Source organism: Rhipicephalus sanguineus, chromosome 9, assembly GCF_013339695.2.
Source record: "Rhipicephalus sanguineus isolate Rsan-2018 chromosome 9, BIME_Rsan_1.4, whole genome shotgun sequence".
Classification (NCBI taxonomy): Eukaryota; Metazoa; Arthropoda; class Arachnida; order Ixodida; family Ixodidae; genus Rhipicephalus; species Rhipicephalus sanguineus.
Genome location: NC_051184.2, coordinates 19,433,773 through 19,455,082, shown reverse-complemented (window position 1 = coordinate 19,455,082; position 21,310 = coordinate 19,433,773). Strand labels below are relative to the sequence as shown.

Below are 21,310 nucleotides of genomic sequence, written 5' to 3'. Positions count from 1 at the left end.
AGTTAAGGTCGCTGTATTTGTGATTACCATTCTTCTGATTGTCGCAGATCGGTTTGTTGAAAAGAGAAACAGCAGTCACGATACACTGTATGTAAAGGTGGGGTGGGGTGTTATGCCAGGGCTCCCAACCCAAACTTCCTTGCTTCGACAAGGAATTCAAGCTGGTAAAACGTCTGACGCAACCAGCGTCAACACCAGCTGATGCAACGAGGCGGGAGCCTTACGCAATCCCCGGCAACCATGGCGCTGCGCCTGACGCAACCGACGGAAATCTCTCCCGCAACGTGCGGCAAGCCCTCTCCCCCCGCGAATCCGGTTCGAGCCAGCGACCAACGGCGGTTCCTGATTGGAGGCTTCGAACTACTGGCTGATGCAAGAGGTCGGCCAGGGCTATAAAAGAACCAAGCTGCACGGAGCGAGAGAGCGAACGAAGAAATCCCGGGTCGTCGTCGCACCGCTGTGCGAGCCCAATAAGCTGTCGGCCCCAGCGCCGAATATGTAAAGCCTCTGTATATATGTATATAAATTTGCCTTAACTTACCGTCGCCTTGATCGCTCCGTCTATCAGCTCTGCGCAGAAGCAGTCGCAAGCTGAGACACCCGTTTCCCTACAGGGGTTGGGAGGCCTTTGAGATTAACTTGGACCATCTGATATTCTTTGACACAAAAACCAAAGCATATAAGAACTCTCTTTCGCTACTTTCCACTTGCAATTAGAATGTGGCCTCCACATGCTCGCTATGAACACAGGTTCGCTATGACTGTGTTCAGCTAGAACACCCTAGCCTAAGCAATTGCAGCAATGACAAGCGAACCAGTAACGTAGTAACCGAGACACTACAGAACGTATGCACGCAATGACATACACACCAATGACAAAAAAGCAATAGGCACAGTGGCTAAGGCTTTCATAGCTGCGTTTAACACTCTGGCTGCTTTCGGTGCTTACGAATGAACGTGAACACCACTAAGACTCACAAATTCGTGCCAGTGCTGGGAGCAGATGGTATGCTGGACTGCTCGGTAGCGTTCCACCTCGGGCAGTGACTTGCGGTCGTGGTAGTACTGAACTAGGTCCTCGGACAGTTGCAGTGACACGTGCACCGTTTGCTGCACATAAACGGGACCAGACTATGTTATGCACAAGTGGGGAAAATAGGTTGCTGCTATTCTCCCGCACAACAGGAGAGAGCAACATCGTGAAGCAGTGCAACATCGTTCATAAGTGATCACTAAACCAACATATTATCATGGTAGAACAATAACAGACTAGATCACTAATACTACTGGTGGAGAGATGATAACCTGCTCTACCCTTTTTGATTTTCTTCCATCATTCTACATACGTCAACAGCACTGTTACTCAAAGCTTCCAGACACTAGCACGTATGGGTCACAAAGATGTTACTGCATGTAAGGTAAGCACAACTGCACGCATATCCAAGTTATGTAAAGGCTGCCCATGAACATGAATGGGATTGCACGATATTTTTTTTCCTGAGAGGATGGTTGCAGAGAGTTCTGCCTTCATCGGAAATGTAGTTGTGGTGGCCAGGAACTGTACTAATGACTTTGTGTTTGCAGGCAGAATATAGCAGTGACCAAGCCACCCCAGCATGGTAATAAACATTTTAACACTGCGCACTGGCGCACAATCCTGCTGTATTAAGAATGTAAGCCAAAAGCAAAAAAATGATGCTACAGCAGAAGAGATAGCAAGGAAAGATAGTACACACAAACAAAGACATATTTCGATTTATAATAGGGCCACCCAACCATGTGGCGAACTGTGAAACGCCGAGCACTCCACAAGGGATTCTTTTAAACAGAGAGCATGCTCCGACAACGTTGCGTATGGCAGTTGCTGAAAGCATGAGTGACACAAGCTTTTCAAACGGCCATTGACGCACCTTCATCTGGTCACAGAACACGGCAAGGTTCTTGAGGAAAAGCTTCAGCGCCTTCTCCAGCACCCGGAACTCCCGCTCAGCGCGCTCGAAGGCTTCATCTTTTTCCTGCAACAAGTTGTAAACGAGACAGACGTTAATTACCGAAGGTAAGTACGAGCACCACCAGATGTAACTAGGGCAGTGTTTAGCAATGAGTCAATAAACGGCGCAATAACGTAAATCGCTTCTGTTCTTTTGGAAGTACTTTTTAACGTACAGGCACGCCATCCAACGTCTGGCCACAAAACCTTACCAGCCAAACCCCAGTGTGTGCTGTCGCAGCTGGACAGGTTCCACTCTCCTCAAATATACTTCTTCCTCCGCGACCCAGCCTGAAATGCGAGAGGAAACTCTGATGGCAAAACGGACTGTGCTCACCACGGATGTGAGGCCAAAGGTGGACGACAGGCGGACACCGAACCTGGACGACTTCTTCAGGACCGAGTGCAGATTCAGCTTGGCCAGCCTCCGAGACAGGGTAGACTCCGAAGGGTCCTTCTTGTACTTGGACACTGAGTGCACGTTTGAAACAGAATAAGAAAATGTAAAAACGGAGAAACACCTCAATTTTCGTCAATTCTTAATGATTAAGGATGTGCAAATATATGATTTGAATAGTCAAGTTAGATGCCCAATTTGATTGTGTTCACACCTTCTGTATAAGCAGACAGCGAAGGACGTCAAAGTAAAGTCATTCATATTAAAGGGGTACTGACACAAAATTTCGCGGCCGAGATAGCCTGCTGGATCGATTTCCGTGTACGTGCGTGTACCATCTGCGAAATATCGACAGCGAATAAAGCTTAGAAGGTATTTTATATGAATATTGAAGTTCGCGTGCGCGATCCAACATTATAGGGCGCACCTATTGCATTGACACCCTTGGAGGTGACCCGAGGTGACCCCCCTACTTCCCCTACGTAACCGTTGTAGCCGGTACAACAAGTTGTGATGACGTCGTAGCCGCCATTTTTGTTTTGACGCGCTCGCCGCTGCGCTGTTGGTGTCTCAAGGAAATCGTCGCCGACAGACGACGATGAGGAGGACGACGACAACGAGGACGATGATGGCGACGACATCGCGCAGCACGTGCGGCAAGCATGCGAATGCGAGGAGACGACGCGAACAGCGCGGAAGTGCGTCACACTTCCGTGTGCTGACGTGATCGAGCGCTGCAGCCGCTAGGTGGTGATAGTTGCACCCGGAGGCTTGTCGTTTTTGAAACCGAAACTGACACTGGTCGGTAATGAGGAGCCTGTAATTAATTATCTGTCGCGCGCTGCAGCAAACGATGTGCCGTGTTACGACTAACAGGCCCCCAGCAACACATTGCAGCAAAAAAACGCGAGGCCAACATTTTTGTGTCAGTACCCCTTTAACCGATGGTTCAAATAATAACCCTTTGCGACATGGCGTCCTCATTTGGAGGTGTGACTTACTTTTGACATTTCTGTGCACTACTGGCAAAGAAAAGACCAGAAACACTGAGCTAATGGTCAATTAAGCGTTCTTGTTGCCTAAACTTCCTTTATACCAGTTCTGGTGGAAATATTTTGCTACACACGATCGCTTTGGTGACGGCAGTACAGTTTCTATTGAGACGGTGGATGTTGGGCGTTTCGGCAGGAGTTTAAAAATACTTTTTTACCTAGGAATGTCCGCTGCCCGCAGAAAGCTATTGCATGTAACTTGAGTGGGTAGTTGAATTCGGTTTATGAAGAAATATAGCATGACTGACTGTACAATAATTAGGTCATTATTCACAATGAAATAACAATTAAGTGCTGCAAAATACACCATAATTTATTCTAACACTACCACTTGCTTTCAGTTTGGTCTCCAGATTCTTGGCATCAAATTTTGTAAATTTCACGCATTTATAGGCAGCCGATCATAATGTGTGTTGCAAAGGGATAAAGGCAGAACATGTGGTAGTAGTACATGTTATTATCAGAATAGTTCAGTTTATACCATGACCAGCACATTCAGCGAAAAGTTCGGGTCATTGAAAATCAAGGTTAAGTACAGTAACTCAATCACTCACAGACATATCAGTTGTTGACAAGCGACTCGCCCACCGAGAATAGGCAGGAGACGAATGAATAAATTGTTACAGGTATCACAATGCGACGCACCTAATTTAGAGCGACACAACAAGTGTAGCAGCACACCACTGCAGCAACGGCGAAATGAGCAGCTTCCACAGTGCTGCAAAACCGAGCAAGTACAGGCTGGCTTTTAAGGAGAGACAATCAGGAAAATGGATTCCGCTACAAAAGTGTAAATTACTGTCTTTAAAATCTATGAAGGAAGGGAATTTTGAGGGCTCGTTTCTTCGTTTAATGCAACCTTAATGAAAACCAGCAGATAATAAAGCCAAGGAAGGTATAAGGGACGTTAATTGTACTGCTTTAAGTGTATTGTAGTAATTGCGGTTCGGTCCCTGCCGGCGGCAAGTTGTCTTTTCGTCCACTTCACTTTCTTCACATCTATATCACAATTGTTACAATACACTTGAAACAGTGCAATTAACGTCCCCTACACTTTCCTTAGCTTCATTATCTGCTGCTTTTCATTAAGGTTGTCTTTAAAATCTGTCACAGTTCGTTTGATGGAAGGACATTGATTTTTCAGTGTAAATAATTGAAACTGGTAGCTGAATGTCCAATCTTTAAACATAGGCTAAGACTGCGACCCACGCACATGGTACAGCTTGGGTCTGCCTACCTTCCAACTCTACAGGGCAGCAATCAACTGTTATGTAACATAGCGAGAAAAATGGGGCAAAGAATCCGGTTTCTACGCTGCCACCTCAAACAACTTGTTCATTCAGTCCTGGCTCGTATTTTGGCTTTTTCGCACTGCCAACGTTGTCTTTCCACTTGGTTGTCCCTATAGAAGACACTAGCTTGTGGACTGCCTCATGTGAAGACAGGTGGTATCGTGACTAGCCATATCAGGCGTAACGAAAAACTTGATCATGGCATTTTAACGTAACCCAGTTGCAGGCTATTAGTAGCGGTTCACCAGCAGTTAAGGGGAGACGCGGCCCTTGAAAACCGAAAAATCGCGAAAATGTCGATTTTTGAAAAACCACATTTTTGGGTTGTATGTCTCATAAACTACCTATTCTGTAATTATCAGCATCTAATTCAACCGCAAAGTTTTCGTTTCAGAGATCCTGCTTTACGCCAATTCAAGTGGTTGGACAGAGGTGAAAGTTGACAGCACGGCAATTATCAGCTGCAGCGATTGACTTTTTTTTTGCCATGTTGATGCGTACCAATATCAGTGAAATTGAAAGTGCGCAGAGGAAGCATGGAGAAGGTGATTTACCGAGATCTTTCCTCCGCTTGAACTCGTTGATGGAGGTTGCAACGTCGGACATCTTTGCCATGGCCTGTGCCAGCATCACCTTGTCGGGATGGTCAGTCTCTGTTGACTGTTTCCATTGTGCCGAAAGAAACAAAAGCACCGGAAGGAATATTACGTAATGCTTGGCACTGAGAGTTGCCGTCTACGTCTAAGTGACAAAACACTGAAGAGATTGTTCACAGCTTGCACTACAGAAGAATGGCACCGTAGGCTACAAGTGCAACCAGTATTTTGTTCCTCTAGCGGAAAGTACCATGGAAACGACTGGAAGAAAGAAATGCTACGTTAGAGAAAACGGGTAATTTCAATGCCAGCGATGCCTGCCCCATTCCCTGATGACAATCCCCCCCATTATCAACAGGGCTGCTGGCATGTGCACTACATGATCTGGTCAGCAAGCTTAGATGTACAATAACTCATAAACATGTACTTGTTAACCTGTCAGCCCAAGGGTCATAATGCTGTACAACACACTCTTTTCTTTTCACTGTGGCACAAGCTGCAACTGTTACAAATTGCTGACTCGTGTTACCAGAACGAGAAAAATGGGACACAACGAGAAGACATAGATACCACCAGTGCTGGACTAAATGTACACAATGACGAAGAAACCAAACAGCAGGAGTTTGCAGTGGCGCAAGCTCAATAACGCAGGCAACAATCAAGTGACAGTTACGCTCGTATCACCAGCCACATAGTATACGGTTACTACCATCAGCATCTCAGAGCACTGCTATAAGGAAAAGTATAGAGCGAATGGATAAATGATGGCACATAACACAGCGCGTGAAGCTTCTACTCTTGTACAGTAAAACCTCGGTGATCCGATCACGCTTCGTACGAATTTTGGGGTGATACGAATTTTTCTGTGGTCCCGGCCAATGCCCATTGGCCTGCAATGTAATGGAGTACGGTTGTTGCAAATTTATTGTCACCGCGACGGCTGATAAGAACGTACGCTGCCGCGGAGGTGCAACAGGTGCTGCCCACGCTGTCGTGGAAGATGCGACAAGTATGCGCGGGCGTGTGTACCCAAGCGCTGCAGACATGCACGCCACGTCGCCAGTCTGTAAAAAAGACTATTCCTGAGGATGCGCACACCTGCCAGTGCCACTCTCCGTTTTGCTCGAGAGACTTCCGAATTTTGAGCAAACCACCCGATTGTGCAGGTACGGCTGTAAATCTCCCGAAAAACAACCCCAACACCACCGCGATCATAAAATAATTACAACAAAGGACGGTGGTTCTAAAATTTTCTGGCCTTTATCTACCGCGTGCAAAGTGCTTCATCAGTCACTTTCGCCGCAGTACTTTGATGTCATGCGAAAAAACGTACTAGGATTAGGACGGGGCTATCAGCTGTGACGGCCACAACCCACCTGGTTCAAAATTACGCATGCCGTAGATTTAATGACGGTTGACGCCTAAAAGCTTTACTGGAAAATCATTCAGAGCCCTTTGCAACGTTGTTGCTGCCCTGAGAAATAATAGTTGAAAAGTACACCAGTTTTCTTTTGTGACATACTAATTTCCTATGTTTTCTGGTGATACGAATTTCCAATGATACGAACAGTTTTGGGGACCCCACAAGATTCGTATCATTGAGGTTTTACTGTACTTAGAATAAATGACACTGACAATCGGCTGCTCTAGACGGGTCGACAGTGACTTGCCTTGTCCAGCTCATTGATGAGCAGTGGGTACTTGAGTATACGCTGCACAGGACGGATGAGCACAGAGGGTAGGTCGAAGCAGTTGGTCTCTTGCTGCATGCGCTCCACACCTGCCTGGAGGAACTGAGCTGCTCGAGTGTTCTCCATGTACTGTGGAAACCCAGCAAGTGGAAAGAGAAAGGAAAGGAAACATAAGTAAAGCATTCAGGCAAAAATTTTCGCCCCTTTCTTTTCACACTGTCCTCTTATGCAAAAATTTCTTCTATAATGAAATTGTGGACAAAAGCAGCCTCTGAACCAGCAACTATGATCACACCTTCGTCCAAAGGCCACTGACGTCGTCATGGTTGCGGCAGTAGTGGCCGTAGACCTCCTTAAGCTCGTCGGCCACATTCACGAAACAGGTGCCTGCGTAGACAAAACCAAAATAAGACAAACTGGGCTCCATTTAGAATTGTCCTCAAAATTCATTTCCCCAACAGGCCAAATCATTACTTTTACAACTTATATTACAGCAGTTTTCTAAACAAGGCAGAAGATCAGGAAACGATGGATGCTTGAAGTGACGAGGAGTGTCGTTGGGAGTCAACATCGGGGCTCCAGCTACATTCCATGATCAATGACTTCTCATCACTTGCAGAAGTTATGAATAACACCTTGTTGAAACACATTCGCCCACTAACACTCAAGGTGGCCAGCTGCAAGAGACACCACATGGCAATGAAAACACAGCACAAAGGAGTACGGTAACTTGAAGAACAGACATTGCGATCTCCAGCTTTATCTGCCAAGTAACATTGTGCAGCCATAACAAGTTTCACAGCTTCCGATTCTCCTGCTGCCTAATCTTTACTTAAGTCCATTTTTCGCTTGCCAATTGTACGTTTCAGCACGTCCTCCAGAATGAACATAAGGAGGGAATGCCAACTATACGACTTACAGTGACTTACTGGAGGTTGTGCAAGATCGTAGTGCTATCTACTAAAAATATTGCCTATAAAAAGCAAGTAAACAAGGCAATAGATGAACAGCTGAGTTCGTTTCTCCCCACTTCCTTGTGTGCTCATCACCTTTGTCCAATTTGCCCGTGTTCGTCCGTGTACGTACTCAAAAAAACCATTTGATGAGTCGAACTTGCGTTCTCCAATGCATTGCTCACCAATCAGCTGCGAGCACTCTGGCTTCACCAGCTCCTTCTCCAGGGAACTGAGCAGCTGTGACGAGACCGAAATCACCTCGTCGATGTTCCCAAACAGCGTCACAGCATCGATGTCCAAGCTTTGCATCTGCAGAAGGGTGTCAGAAAGAGACACTCAGATAAAGTCAAAGTCATGCAGAGAATCGTGGTAGGGTTCGAAGCGAGACAGTGCAGGGGGGCAATGTAGGGGTGTCATGCACGTCCACTAAGCTGAACGTGTTCATTCAACTTTCTGGAAGAGTCGCATGGCTCTGACATTCATGACAATGAGATTTAACGACTTGTTCATATACCTTACGGAAGAGTGCACAAGCTGGCATCTTCCTGACATGACGACGTTATATTACACACATCCACCACAACACAAAGGCTTATTCAAATTATCTCCAACAGCCCCAGTCTTAAGTCAGCAGACCTCGTCCTAGCACGCCTGTGAATATACTGATCTAGTCACACCACCTAATCCTCTGTCATCCCAAACCACATTTTCCTCTCTCTAGAGTCCATTCTGTTACCCTACTGAAGTCTGTGCTAGGCTTTCACCATTCGCAGTGACAAAAACTTAAAACCGGAAGGATGGAAGAGCAAAATGACGCACCCTGCTCCGAGAGACGTCATTCAGGTAGACGTCGCAGCAAACCTGAAGCGCCTTGATGTAGTCCCGCTCTGTCTGTAGCAGCTCTGTCAGCACACACTGCCTGTGGTCCCTCAGCTTCCGCCTGAAATTAATTTCAATTTATGTCATAATTACTGCACTACAGTTAAATACAACAAATCACGTCGCCTACACTTTCTTTGGCTTAATTGTGTATTGGATTCGTTTGGTTGTGTCTAATATGACAGGACTGTCACATGTTACACAGCAGCGTAGTTGACTAATAAAAATTTGCATCACAGCCCTCTTTATTGTCCCCTTAACCAATGCACAAGAGTCCCTCCAGTACCTTTTACACATCTTACACATCAAGCAGGCGGAAAGTTCAGTAAAACGTGCCACCGACCGCTTTTCCTCGTCCTTGGCTGCCGAGTCACTAGCTGTTCCTCTTTGGCTCGTACAGGCTTGCTGTGACAACGACCCATCGACCTGGTCGTGTGTTGTGGCTTCTGGTCCAGGTGATGCATCTGCACGTTTAGACAGAAATCGATCCTGGCACAAGCTCAATCACTATACAACGATAAGACCGTCACGCACAGTTATAAAACGCAACGCTACAACCAGTTTCCGAAGGCCACGACAGTCCATCGCTTTAGCACCACACCAGCCATCTTGTTTGTACAGTTGAACCCCTTTATGAGAGATACGCACCAGAGAACAGTTCTTGTCCCTTTTGTGAGGTGTCTCCTATAAGCAGGGTACCACATTCTCATTATCTGATCAACACCTCTTTGGATGTAGAGAGAATGGTGTCTCATACCCAACTGTCTGCTATATCAGTGCCTCTTATAAAAGGGTTCAACTATTTATTCAATATACAGTAAAACCTCGGTGATACGATCACGGCTCGTACGAATTTCGGGGTGATACGAATTTTTCTGTGGTCCCGGCCAAGGCCCATTATCCTGCAATGTATTGGAGTACGGTTGTTGCGAACCGATTTGCACCCTGCGACGTTTGATACGAACGTACGCTAGCACACAGGTACGGAAAGGTGCTGCCCGCGCTGTCGCGGAAGACCTGGCAGTCACGCGCGGGCGCGGGCATGCGCGCTGCGCGACCATGAATGGTGCGTCGTTGCCTCCGAGATAGTGTGCGCATCTTGGAGGCCTTTAGGCGCCTTCGCGTTTAGGTTACATAGGACGTTGACATCGCGCTTTTTTTTTTTTCCCCGACGCGTTGACTCGTGCTCCTGTGCTCGAGGCAGCAGCGTCCTTGTACTGTGTTAACACGTGCCTGCCACGTCGATGCAAGCCATGTTCCCGCAGTCAGACTTTCTATGAAATAAGACTGAAACTTGTGCTGCGGGTCCGTCATGAAGTCCCATTAAAGGTGAACGAAGACCCCAACAGACGAAGCGGACGGTATTGTCGAAGGAGCTTGGCCTCTATCTATCGTGTGCAAAGCGCTTCTAAAATCACTTTTGCCGCAGTGCTCTAGTGTCGTGTGGAAAAGCGTAGTAATGTTAGGAAGAGGCTACTAGCGGTCACGGGGCACAACACATATTGTTCATTAATTACACAGGCGTGCATGCACCGTATATTTACGAGTGCAAGTATGATCGCTGACGTCTAAAAACTTTACTGGCAATCATTCAGAGCTGTTCATGACGTCGCTGCGGCCCTGAGAAACATTAAATCAAAGCGTATGCCAACTTCCTTTTGTCGCATACTGATTTTCCATGTTTTCTGGTGATACGAATTTCGGATGATACGAATATTTTTGGTAACCCCACGAGATTCGTATCACCGAGGTTTTACTGTACCATAAAATATTTTAACCTTTGACTTTCCTTAGGAGGGTACTAAACTGAGCTGGTTCATACATAACAGAGCAGAACAAACAGTGCTACAACAGCACGCAGAAAAGACGTCTCATTCCATCAGCTGTCTTTACATTGTCTGTCGTCTTTAGCACTGTGCCTGTTGTCTTTACTATGTCCCGTTGTTGGGCTGTTCGTTCTGCTTTGATTTCCTCAATCTGATTCTACATTCAATGGACCTTTCCTGGGTGAGTAGTCTGTGCAAGTGTGGCGGCGGTGACGAAACGCACGCCATGTTTCTTGGGGGTCACAGTGCGGCGACAGGAGCGAACCGAGCGACACCTGGCGTCACAAGCTTGCAAATTATACAAAAAAAATTCAAATCCAGGCCCCCGAGATGATCTACAGGCGTGCGGCGGACAACATCTGAGGCCACAGACCCCAGTTTCAATTTCGGCTGTCTCCGCCGGACGTGCTCTTCGGACCCGAAAAAAGGTGCATTGCAGATATTTGCCATACCGAACACCCTAAGGAACGCTACTCAACTACACAGCACTAGAGGCTCAACAGAAGACTGGATAGTCAGTTGCAGCTATGGTGCACCGCTCACCTGATGCTGCCCAGGGGTCTGGTGAGGCGAGTGGAATTGGAGGTGCCGACCTGTTTGGCAGCGAAGTGACACTCGTGGATGATTTTGAGGGCACAGCAGGTGGCGGACGTGTTGGCACGGGCGCTTTGCGAGTCACTGCAAGTCGAAAAAGCGAGATGAAGAAAGAGAGGACAGCTGAGAGGAGCACAAATAATTCAAGGGCTGCTGAATTGCTCGAAAAGGAACGGACTTCTAGTACAAATCCTTATGGACCCATATAGCAGTTCATGCAAGCAGAGTCAATCACATAACAAACTCTTCATATAAAGAAGGAATCAACTGTCGTTGAATACATACCGTATTTATTTGAATCTAAGCGATGTTTTTTTTTTTCCGAAAAACGATGTGCGAAAGTGGGGGCCAGCCTAGATTCGAGTAAATACGGTAATTACATAATTGAGAGAAAACTTCCTTTCTTGCACAAGAAATTGTATATTGGAAAGCCTATATGCTCACCTGCTTTGGCTTCATGGAAACTGGCAACTTCTCTGCAAAAGAAAAAATTATAAGTAAATAAAAGTACTACTAGAATAATTCACTTTTTACTTCAAATAAAACTCTTTTCTATTTTCAAAGCAGCACTTTGTTGAAATGCTTCCCACAGCTTGCAGCACTCGACTAAACTTCAATGCGTAGCAAACAAAATAGAGTTACAGTGAACTCAATAACCGAAGGCCATGAAGACGGCAGATCTTTCATAGTTAATGTATGTGTGTTGTAGCATGTCAAGTGTAATCTCAAAAAAAAAAAAACTTAAGGGGTTATCATATATTGAAGTCTGCTAGGCCTTGTGATGTCCGAACATACACACGAACAGAACAATTGCAAAATAAATACACATTCCACCTGCTGTGTTTCCGCAGTTGCGTGATCTTCTTATGAACAATTTTTAAGCAGCAGCCATCATAGGTCAACAAAAAAATGTGGAGCTCACTCAGACTCACTACAGAAAAATATTTTGCACTTGGAGCTCACTTGCACTCATCAAAATTTCCCCTTAACCGGACTCACTCAGACTCAAACTCACCAAAATATTACTCACCCAGACTCACAGCTTGATCTGAGTCTGAATGAGCCTGAGTGAGTTGACTCATGAGCGAGTTTGCCGACCTATGGCAGCCATACAGATGACACAGGCGTGTGGTCGTTAACAGATATGACAGATATCCCAGGCCTCAGAGGTCTTCGGCATGCAGAGGGCACTGCCCGATCTAGAAGCCCATGCCCAGGCACGGCACTGGTCCCCATTTTTGTAGGTTCTGTGTCATTTCTGGCAAGCCACAAAGGCACTGTTTCTTTCAGTTTCGGTACAAGGAATTTCAAGTTTCACTAGCTTTACGAGACACATCCAATCACATTTCAAACGTAAGGTTTAGTAACGAGGTTGCTCTTTATTTGCAAAAAACCTAGGCTCATCATGCTGCTCAAATTTCATAGCGGTTCACTTTAAAGCTGCGTTTAGTATGTATCTACGTACACATGCATTAACACATTTGCCCTCATCAGATCAAGGCTACTGTTGCCGTGAAGCGAACCCTTAACTGCACACAGAATGCTTTTTAAAACATGAGGTTGATAAACGTAGAGAATCTTCCAAGAAAGGAGTCTGCAACCTCCAAAACAAATCTGTAGTCACAGCTTTGTTGTAGCAATGAGACTTTGCAAATAACACTGGAATCCACCAATGCAGTGTAGCGTAACTCATCTTTTGTCCAAAATTATGTTTAGAAAGATTCAATCAAATTAAACCATAGCGTTTTATGTGCCAAAATCACAATATAGTTATGGGGCACGTCGTAATGAGGTGGCCAATAGATTAAATTTGACCACCTGGGGTTTCTTCACTTGAACCTAAATTAAGTACGTAAATGTTTCTGCATTCTGCCCGATTACACATTCAGCCACTGTGACAGGGAGTCAAGCTAACACCCTTATGCATCTCAGCTGCAAAATAGCTGCAATGCTACCATAGCGGGTAGAAAGATGGCAGACACCTTTTGAAAGCCGCACTGTCTGAACTGGTGAGGGTGTTCGCGCGTCTCAATGGAGGTGCAGTGGCATCAGAGGCCGGAGCAGGTGTTCCGTGACTAGAGCTCCCTTCAGTGGAGGAAGAGAAGGGCAGACTCTGCGGTCCGTGGCCGTCCACTACATCGGCCGGCGGTGAGGCCTCTTCCGCGAGGCTGTTCCACGGCGGCAGCGTTTTCCTTCGCGGCTCCCCGGCACGGCATATTGGAGCGGAGTTGAACCTTCCCATCTTCCGCATGCCGGCTTCGGAAACCTCTGAAGAGGATGACCTCACCATCTCCTCGACAAAGGACGTTGGGCAGATTCCCGTACGCCCATCACGTGACCTCGCCTGTTGAAACGACAACGGCACGTGTGAGGAAAGGACACAATAGTTATGCGCATTCGGCATGATTTGTTAAAAGCCGAAAGCGAGGAAAACGAGGGGAGGGCAGGTGGCACGGCGGCGGCAACGAAACAATAAAAGAAGAAAACGACAAGAGACGGGCTTCCGGAAGAATGTGTGAAAAGCTCTCAAGTGTGAAGCCACGAAAGCAGGCGGAGCGGTGCGCCGCTCGAGGGAAGAGCCCCTGCCATTGCTCCTGAGGCAGCCGTTGGTCCAAGGCGTGCCTACCAGAACCAGCTCCGGTGGCCGGTTCCAGGTTCATAGGACAAGGCCTGCCGAGTGGCTCCTGCCAGGGTGCAGTTGCTGGGGGCAGGTTCACGGTTGAGGCCTACCAAGGTGCTGTCTGCATGGGTTGCGCCTAGCCCTGGTCCTCGAGAGTTGCGGGTTGGCCGCGACATACTACTCAATGGTGCCGCACACGGTAGCGTATCCGTGTACCAACAATGGTTCCAGCCGCAGCAATCGTGCCACTTCTGCTCTCACTCGCTTCGACCAGCCCACCACGTCAAGAAGACATCGAAACAAACTGTGAGACAGTTGGTTTCATTCGAGAACTTTACGTGCTTGGCACTTTCAGGTGGTAGGGTAGCCGGGCCCTGGATGTTTTGCTTAGTACTGACTTCCATGGTTGTATTTCGCGTGAAGCGTGACGCTTAATGCTGTGTATATAGTTTTTTTTCCTTGCTCTATTCTCTCCTCTCTAGTTTGAAACAAATATTTCTTTTTTCCTCTCATCTCAAACATTCAACTGAATACTTTCTCGTCCGTCAGCACCAAACATAGTGACAGACATCCTTAACCATCACAGCACGCCTCAGTGAGTGAGCGCTGCCGATTCAGCTCTGCCAGTTTGAATGTCATGCACTGGCCAAATGCTTTCTCTATAACATTTCCAAACCACCTACAGGCCATTTTTAAGCAAGTATTTGATAACACCATACGGCATTGTAAAGATGCTTGCTGAATGATACAATACGGTTATACAAACAGCCAAGTCAAGCCAATATGACAAAAAGATGAAACCTATCATTTCTACTTCACAGCCAAGAACAGTCGACACAAGCCGTACCGCATTTCCCTTGTACAGCTTTGGTCACATAAAAGGAAGGCTGGGAACTTTAGTTAGTGTGCTATGTGCGCACAGAGGCCGTTTAATCGGTGACCGATCCCATGTACCGTTGATGCCGAAGAGGCTCCTTAATCATATTAGCTGCATCAGCTGCAGAACGTCTCAAGGGTTCCTTACTTTAAGATAGACCAAGCAAACCAGGCCACAGGGACTGTGGCCTGGTTGACTGTTAACTGCTACACCAACCATTAGCAAAGAAAAAACAAAAGACACTGCTCCTACGAATGTATGTACGTTTGGTCGAGGAACACAATGAAATTAATGACGGTGACAATAAACTAACTAAATGAAGGATGAAAGCACCTTACAGAGGTACTTCCAAACAACAACAAAAGCAAAAAGAAGATGAAATGGCGTTCCTATTCAATGTGCCTTTTCAGCCAGACTTTCCATTTCCAGCATGCTTTAGAGCATGTTTGATGACGGTATTTAACCTCACAATGTCTTCACAATGTCATGTGCTCACAGGCAACATGCCATGCCCACCAGTTGTACTAACCCAGCCTGTTAATCATAAAGCAGCCAGAAACAACACCCTATCTGCAAACTCAAGTTCATGCAGGACTACTGCAGAAACTGTGGTCATTACGTATTCAGTGCACCTAATATCTTACAAATCTTGCAAACCTTGGTCTCCGTTTTTTTTCTTTTGCCCCAAACACAGGAAAACCAACCATGAAGTAATCTTACTCAGCTGCACAAATTATTTTTTGCAAATATAATAAAAACTAAAAGTTGATATATAGTTGATATATACCGTTTAGTACGTAGTTATGCTGCGCGCGCGTTCCCGTCAGGTACGTATTAACGAGGTTTCACTGTATATGCAACAGCATACTCTCTGATGCCATGAGAGGTGTTTCTAAAATATGTAAAGCTATCCCGCCATCAACATACAAAAAAAAAGCTACATCATTCTGCTTACCTGATACCAGTCATTGTTGACCTTGCCAAGTAGGACAACGACTTCGCCTGCGGTCAGGGCTAGGTCACCTTCCACGGCCGCCGGAAAGTCAAACAGAGCTCGCCCAAAGCAAGCGCCCGAAGCACTGGCTTCACCCGTTGACAGACCGCTCGGGGCGGTCAACGCATTCGCCGCAGGGTCGGCGCAATCAACGATGATGTCCACGTACTCCGTCGGAAACAGCCCGACTCTGCCGTTGAGCTCGCCTTCCGTCCATTCGTCGTCGACGTGACGGATGAGCGTCACAAGCTCTCCCTCCTGGAACGACAGCTCATTGGGGTACTGGGCCTCAAACGTAAACTTGGAGCGTGCGTAGGGTGCCAGACCAGAGTTGAGACTGTGGTAACCGCCGACGTCGGACGCTGCTGGCACTCCATTCACGGCTACCCCGCCGAAGTCCCCAGCGGCATAGGCTTCGCCGGAGTCGAGCGAGTGCTGCGGTTTCGGCTGACCCGAGGAACTCTGCGGCAGATATCCGTTCGCACAGGTCGACGCAGACTGCTGGGATGCTTTTGCCAGTGCGGCAATCTCCTCCTCGTCGGAGAGAAGCGTGACAAAGTTTCGGGGAAACTTGCCAGACCGACCGTTGCATTCACCCCTATTCACAGGTGGAAGAAGGGAGAAAGCATGTAATGGTAAGAAATAGGGCTGTGACCATAACGTCGCTGAATAAATGCAAGAGAAAGTAATAATGATAAGGTAGGAATCTCACAAACACATTAACTATGAAAATAACAAACTGGCAAGACCAAGGGCCTATTTGCTTCTTCGTTGAATGTGTGACGTGTTGAAACATGGAGCTAGTGGGAACTTACAGCTAACAGAAAAGAAAAAGCTATGGAACTGGTGTTTCATAGCTTACAACTGCTTCTACCTGAACCAACCTCAAGATGGAAGCCAATACGCTGGTGCCTATTTGATGCACGTGTCACGCTCTGGCACCCTAAGCAAAAGCCAACCACGGGGACCAAGAGTGCTGTCCTGAACACTGTCAGATCTCACTGTGGCGGCCTTTTAAGTCAATTAGAGAGACCATAGCAGCCCTCGGGGCCAATCAGAGTTGACAAGACGGGAAATTTGATAACATGGCTCAATTAAACAGTGTTCAGAACAGCCCCCCCAAGTGTTCTAAGCAGCAACTCACATGACACCCCAGTTTAAAGCCCAATAAAGAAATTGGTTTTGCACTCAATTATAATCGCATTGCGACCAAAGATCATTTCTGGACTCGTACACTTCAACTCCCTGTCAGTGCCGTGCATCACAACTGCTCAGATAAGATGCCTCCCTTCCAGAGCAACATGTTCAAAATCCCAGAATAAAGTGCTAACTACACATGGCATTCACCTATGGAAGAAGAATGTGCGTACATATTGTGAGAGTTAAACAAAAGGCAAACTCGGCACATATCTATTTGCAAATTAAGGATGGTTAAAGGCCGAGAAGACACCGCAAGAGAGAGACCAACAATTTCGATACTAGCAAGAATGACACACAGTTAAGCACAGCACACGTAGTGGGATTCTGCGTACGATCCAACAAGCACTCCATCATACCAAATAATGCATCCAATTAGTTTCTGACAAGTGCAAATGTTCTTCACTAGGTACCAACAATCAGTAATAATAATAATTGTAGGGGTTTTATGTTCCAAAACCACGATATGATTACGAGGGAAGCTGTAGTGGAGGGCCCCGGAAATTTTTACCACCTGGTGTTCTTTAACATACAACCAATACAAGTACATGGGCCTCGAGCATTTCAGCTCCATCGAAATGTGGTCGCCGCGGTCGGGATTCGACTGTACCAACGATCAGAGCAGCCAATCCTCAAGACATGCTACGCATCGTATCGGGCGCCACTGTCATATAATGCATCGATCGCTTTACAAGGCACTACTGACCAGAACCAGTCCTTGTCGATGATGCGTTGGATGTGCACGATGTCGCCACTGCGCAGGCTAATCTCGTCGTCGAGCTGCGCAGTCAGGTTCTGGAGCACGCGAGCCCAGAGGCTGACATCCCGCGAGCCCTGGGTGGAGCGGCGGAGGCTCGCCCCGTCGAGCATCCAGGCGTGCGAGAGCGGGAAGATGCCCTCGCGCCCATCCAGCTGGCCTCTCCACCAGTTGGCATCCACAGCGGCCAGTCCGACAATCAGGTCCCCTGCCACCGCGACGTGATCGAAATTTAGACAAACCAGTGATGGTGCTATTCATTTAGGGGACTGTCAAATTAAGCCACATTTGCATTTGAGCCAATCAGCAAAGATTTAAATATACTGTGTGCTAATTTTAATTGTTAAAGGGACAGATAACAGCTCAGAACGTGAATTGATATAATTTCACTAATGGAAAGATTGTCTGTTGTATGGGCTAAAACGAGCCCCGTTTTTCTCATTAGACGCGAATTGACACTTTTATTTCTTCACTAAAGTCGCGAAAAATGACTTTTGGTGCCCCATGCAGCAGAAGGGAAAAGATGTAGAAGGCTCTTCACCCCTGGTTGGTGAGGTGGTAAAGGGTCTTCACGTGACGACGAGAATTCGGAAAACTTATTCTACCTGCCTTTTATATTTAAATGTGGTTTACAACATCAAAATGAATGTGTTTAACCACAGTTGCGCACACTGCTGTGGAAGCACAACGCTGAGTGCAATGAACAGTTTGCGATGAGGGCTATCGGAATAACTGTCACTTCTCAGCGTTGCTGGAGGAGTGATTGGACTCTTTAGAGGCTTCTCAGATCGAAAAATTCTTACAATATATCCACGTACTTCTGGAATCGACCACTGCAAGTTTAACAAGTACGGAGGGGGAGCTTTCTGTTGCATCGTAAAAAACTCGGTCCACGAAAATTGGTTGTCAGTCCCTGCGGTGACTCTGAGAATATCGTGGAATCGCTCCATGAAAGTGATTTTTGTAGCATCCGACAAACCCTGCCAGTATTAGAAGAGAGAAAATGTAGACAACACAAACTGCCACAATCCCCTTTCACCCTACATTCTCATCACAGAGAGTACACATGTATTGCCCCAAAGAAATCTCCACACTGTGTCAATTGTGTTAGACCAGCCTTACTAAAGAAAGGTATGATAAGATGCAACTCTAAATCATTTTAGATGACAAAGAACCATACTTTCTTTTACGCAATAGAAGAATGCTGCATACTACTGGTGGCTAAGCTTCCATTCTTAGAATTCAGTGCTGAAACATCAGCATCAACATGTGTGCACAATGTCAAGGAGTCCAAATTAATTTCTTGTGTTTTGGTCATTTCGGAGCAGCGACATTTCTCAAAACTAGCTGTGTGGAATCCTTTGCTTTTAGTATGCAACAGTTGCCTTCTTTATTAAAAACGAATTAGGCTATTTTAGACATATAGCGCTGAGCCAGTGCAAGAGCTTCAAGGTGATTTAGATGGACAGAAAGCTAAGCCAGTTGGTAAGGATTTGCCATAAAAGGCAAGGCGTGTAAACACAGACACAAGAGATGAGAACATGACAACTTGTGCCCGTGTTAGCATGCCTTACCTTCTTTCAAGGTGACATTGCCACCTGTTCGTACAGCGAGTCTTTGGTGGCTTGTTAAGCCAAATCTTTACTATTGTACCAGCCCAATTTCGCTAATACGCATTCGTTTAAAACTCCTCTCTACTGCTTTTTCAGGCAATGTAAAACGAAAGCAGAATACACATCGGAATTAAGCGTGCATCTGCTCTTTAGCGGGCATGGTTTGGTAAGTAAGCATTGCCAGGCTGGTTAACTGGTTGTTCAAGACATTATTACATTCCCTGTACTTCTAAAAAAGCTTTTGTAGTGCGGTGCTTACACATTCCAAAGTCCTACCACAACTGAATGACATCATGATAGCTTTCAATCACTACTGTAAAAACACTTGCACAGCAGCGAGGTCAGCGAACTGCTCTATTAACGATGCAACAACAACTGTAGCTCCTTTTTTTTCTGCGGTGCCCACTGCGCCGTGCATTGCAAAACGCATATGACGACACATACTATTATGCCTCATATGTTTAAAGCAGTATAAGCATGTTTTTGTGAGCAGTAGCGAGCATAAGTATGGACATCACAGACACCTTGAAAAAATATGCATCTTTTCCTCCGCAACATGAGCACACAAGCTCAAATCAAGAAGTAGAGTTCACTACACGTGCTCAACTGATGCAATGCGCGAAAATAATTTCACACATTGCGCGACTCTGCTTGGAGAGATCTAAATTATTTTTCTGTTGCTGCGGCCTTTTACTCAAGTGTACAATGTTTCTGCCTTTTTAATACAGGACAGAAAGACAAGCGCGGTCAAACATTCGACAAGAGTTCGCACGTGATAAACAAGCACACTTTATCTGTTCTCATTGATGGTGAGAGCTACGATACACTCAGAAGTGCACTGTCGGTGCCGTACACATTCCAATGTCAAGTGCATGTCTCCAAATGCAGGGATTCCCATCTTCGCACAGATTGGTAAAGCACAAATCATAGTGGGCTCTTGCGCAATGTAAAACGAGAAATCGCAGTACCCCTGTAAAAGCAAATGTTTCCTGTTGCAGCTAATACAGAGCCTGAGCAGTTCCACTGATGACAATTTAAATTAACCTTTGGAGCATTGCAAGAGAAAGCGAGGCATGCACACATGGATGCCAGAGAACATAAATGGGGAGATGGTCACACCCCCCCCCCCCTCATCTCCTTCTAAATTTTCTCTGACAGTAAGCACCACCGGTTGTGATGAATCAGCCACTAGGGCGCCAAAATTATCACTGAAACCAGTATCATACCAAAAACATTTAGGCTGCTTTGATAATTGCCAGCATTCTTCCTAAGGCTTATGGCACCTAGAGGTCATTTAAAACAATAAAATGAAAATTTTAATGTCACATAGGAGTAATGTGCACTCTTATGTAGCTCCATGCAGCCATCATAAAAATCCATGAGTAGAGGAGCTGGTGGGGGAACTTTGAAACAACGTTTCTAAGGATTATGTTCGTGTTTGTCTATTTGATTGGGTTTTTGTTCTTCTTTCGCACCAGTTTGTCAAGCTTCTGATTGTTTACCCGGTAGTCTTCACTCCTTCCACTCTAATTTTTCCCATTAACCCTTTGCAATGCGAAAGCTTTACCCACCCTCCGTCCCCTCCAGTCCGAAACCAAAGAAAACAAAGCTCAAGTAAAAGAAGGAGGAGGACAAGTTTTCATTGAAAATCAATGAAAATGGTTTCTTTGATTGTGGGAGGCGATGACGGTTTGTCGGCCAGAAGCCCCTACTCTTTGGCGGCTGCCTCTGCCTGACCCGTGATCTAGACGTGCTTGTCTTGGTCGGAGCTGAGCAGTGTGGCCTCCCACTGCTGCGTTGTGGTAATTTGCAAGCCCTGCGGACTACCATGGATACGGATACTTGGACAGCCCCATAGTATGTGGAAGAGGTCAACCCGGGAGGCTCTCCACAGCTTGCACGGAGGTATAAAAGTTTACTTACTCTTTTAGAGTTGATGTATAATGAGGCAAAAAAACGCACGCGTTGATCAACAAACA

General features: G+C 46.3%; 1 protein-coding gene across 1 annotated transcript in view; it reads right to left on the bottom strand.

Annotated features, from left to right (window-relative positions):
- Positions 1-21,310, bottom strand: part of LOC119404696 (dynamin-binding protein) — a 46,532-nt gene that overhangs the window by 19,690 nt on the left and 5,532 nt on the right. The window contains exons 3-16 of the mRNA XM_037671329.2: positions 17,668-17,926; positions 15,726-16,362; positions 13,256-13,617; positions 11,718-11,749; positions 11,223-11,357; positions 9,197-9,317; positions 8,794-8,914; positions 8,157-8,283; positions 7,314-7,405; positions 6,998-7,147; positions 5,286-5,391; positions 2,328-2,461; positions 1,911-2,015; positions 979-1,110 (exon numbers count right to left, since the gene is read on the bottom strand). Coding sequence (XP_037527257.1) covers positions 979-1,110; positions 1,911-2,015; positions 2,328-2,461; positions 5,286-5,391; positions 6,998-7,147; positions 7,314-7,405; positions 8,157-8,283; positions 8,794-8,914; positions 9,197-9,317; positions 11,223-11,357; positions 11,718-11,749; positions 13,256-13,617; positions 15,726-16,362; positions 17,668-17,926 — 2,513 coding nt within the window. The remainder of the gene's footprint in view (positions 1-978; positions 1,111-1,910; positions 2,016-2,327; positions 2,462-5,285; positions 5,392-6,997; positions 7,148-7,313; positions 7,406-8,156; positions 8,284-8,793; positions 8,915-9,196; positions 9,318-11,222; positions 11,358-11,717; positions 11,750-13,255; positions 13,618-15,725; positions 16,363-17,667; positions 17,927-21,310) is intronic.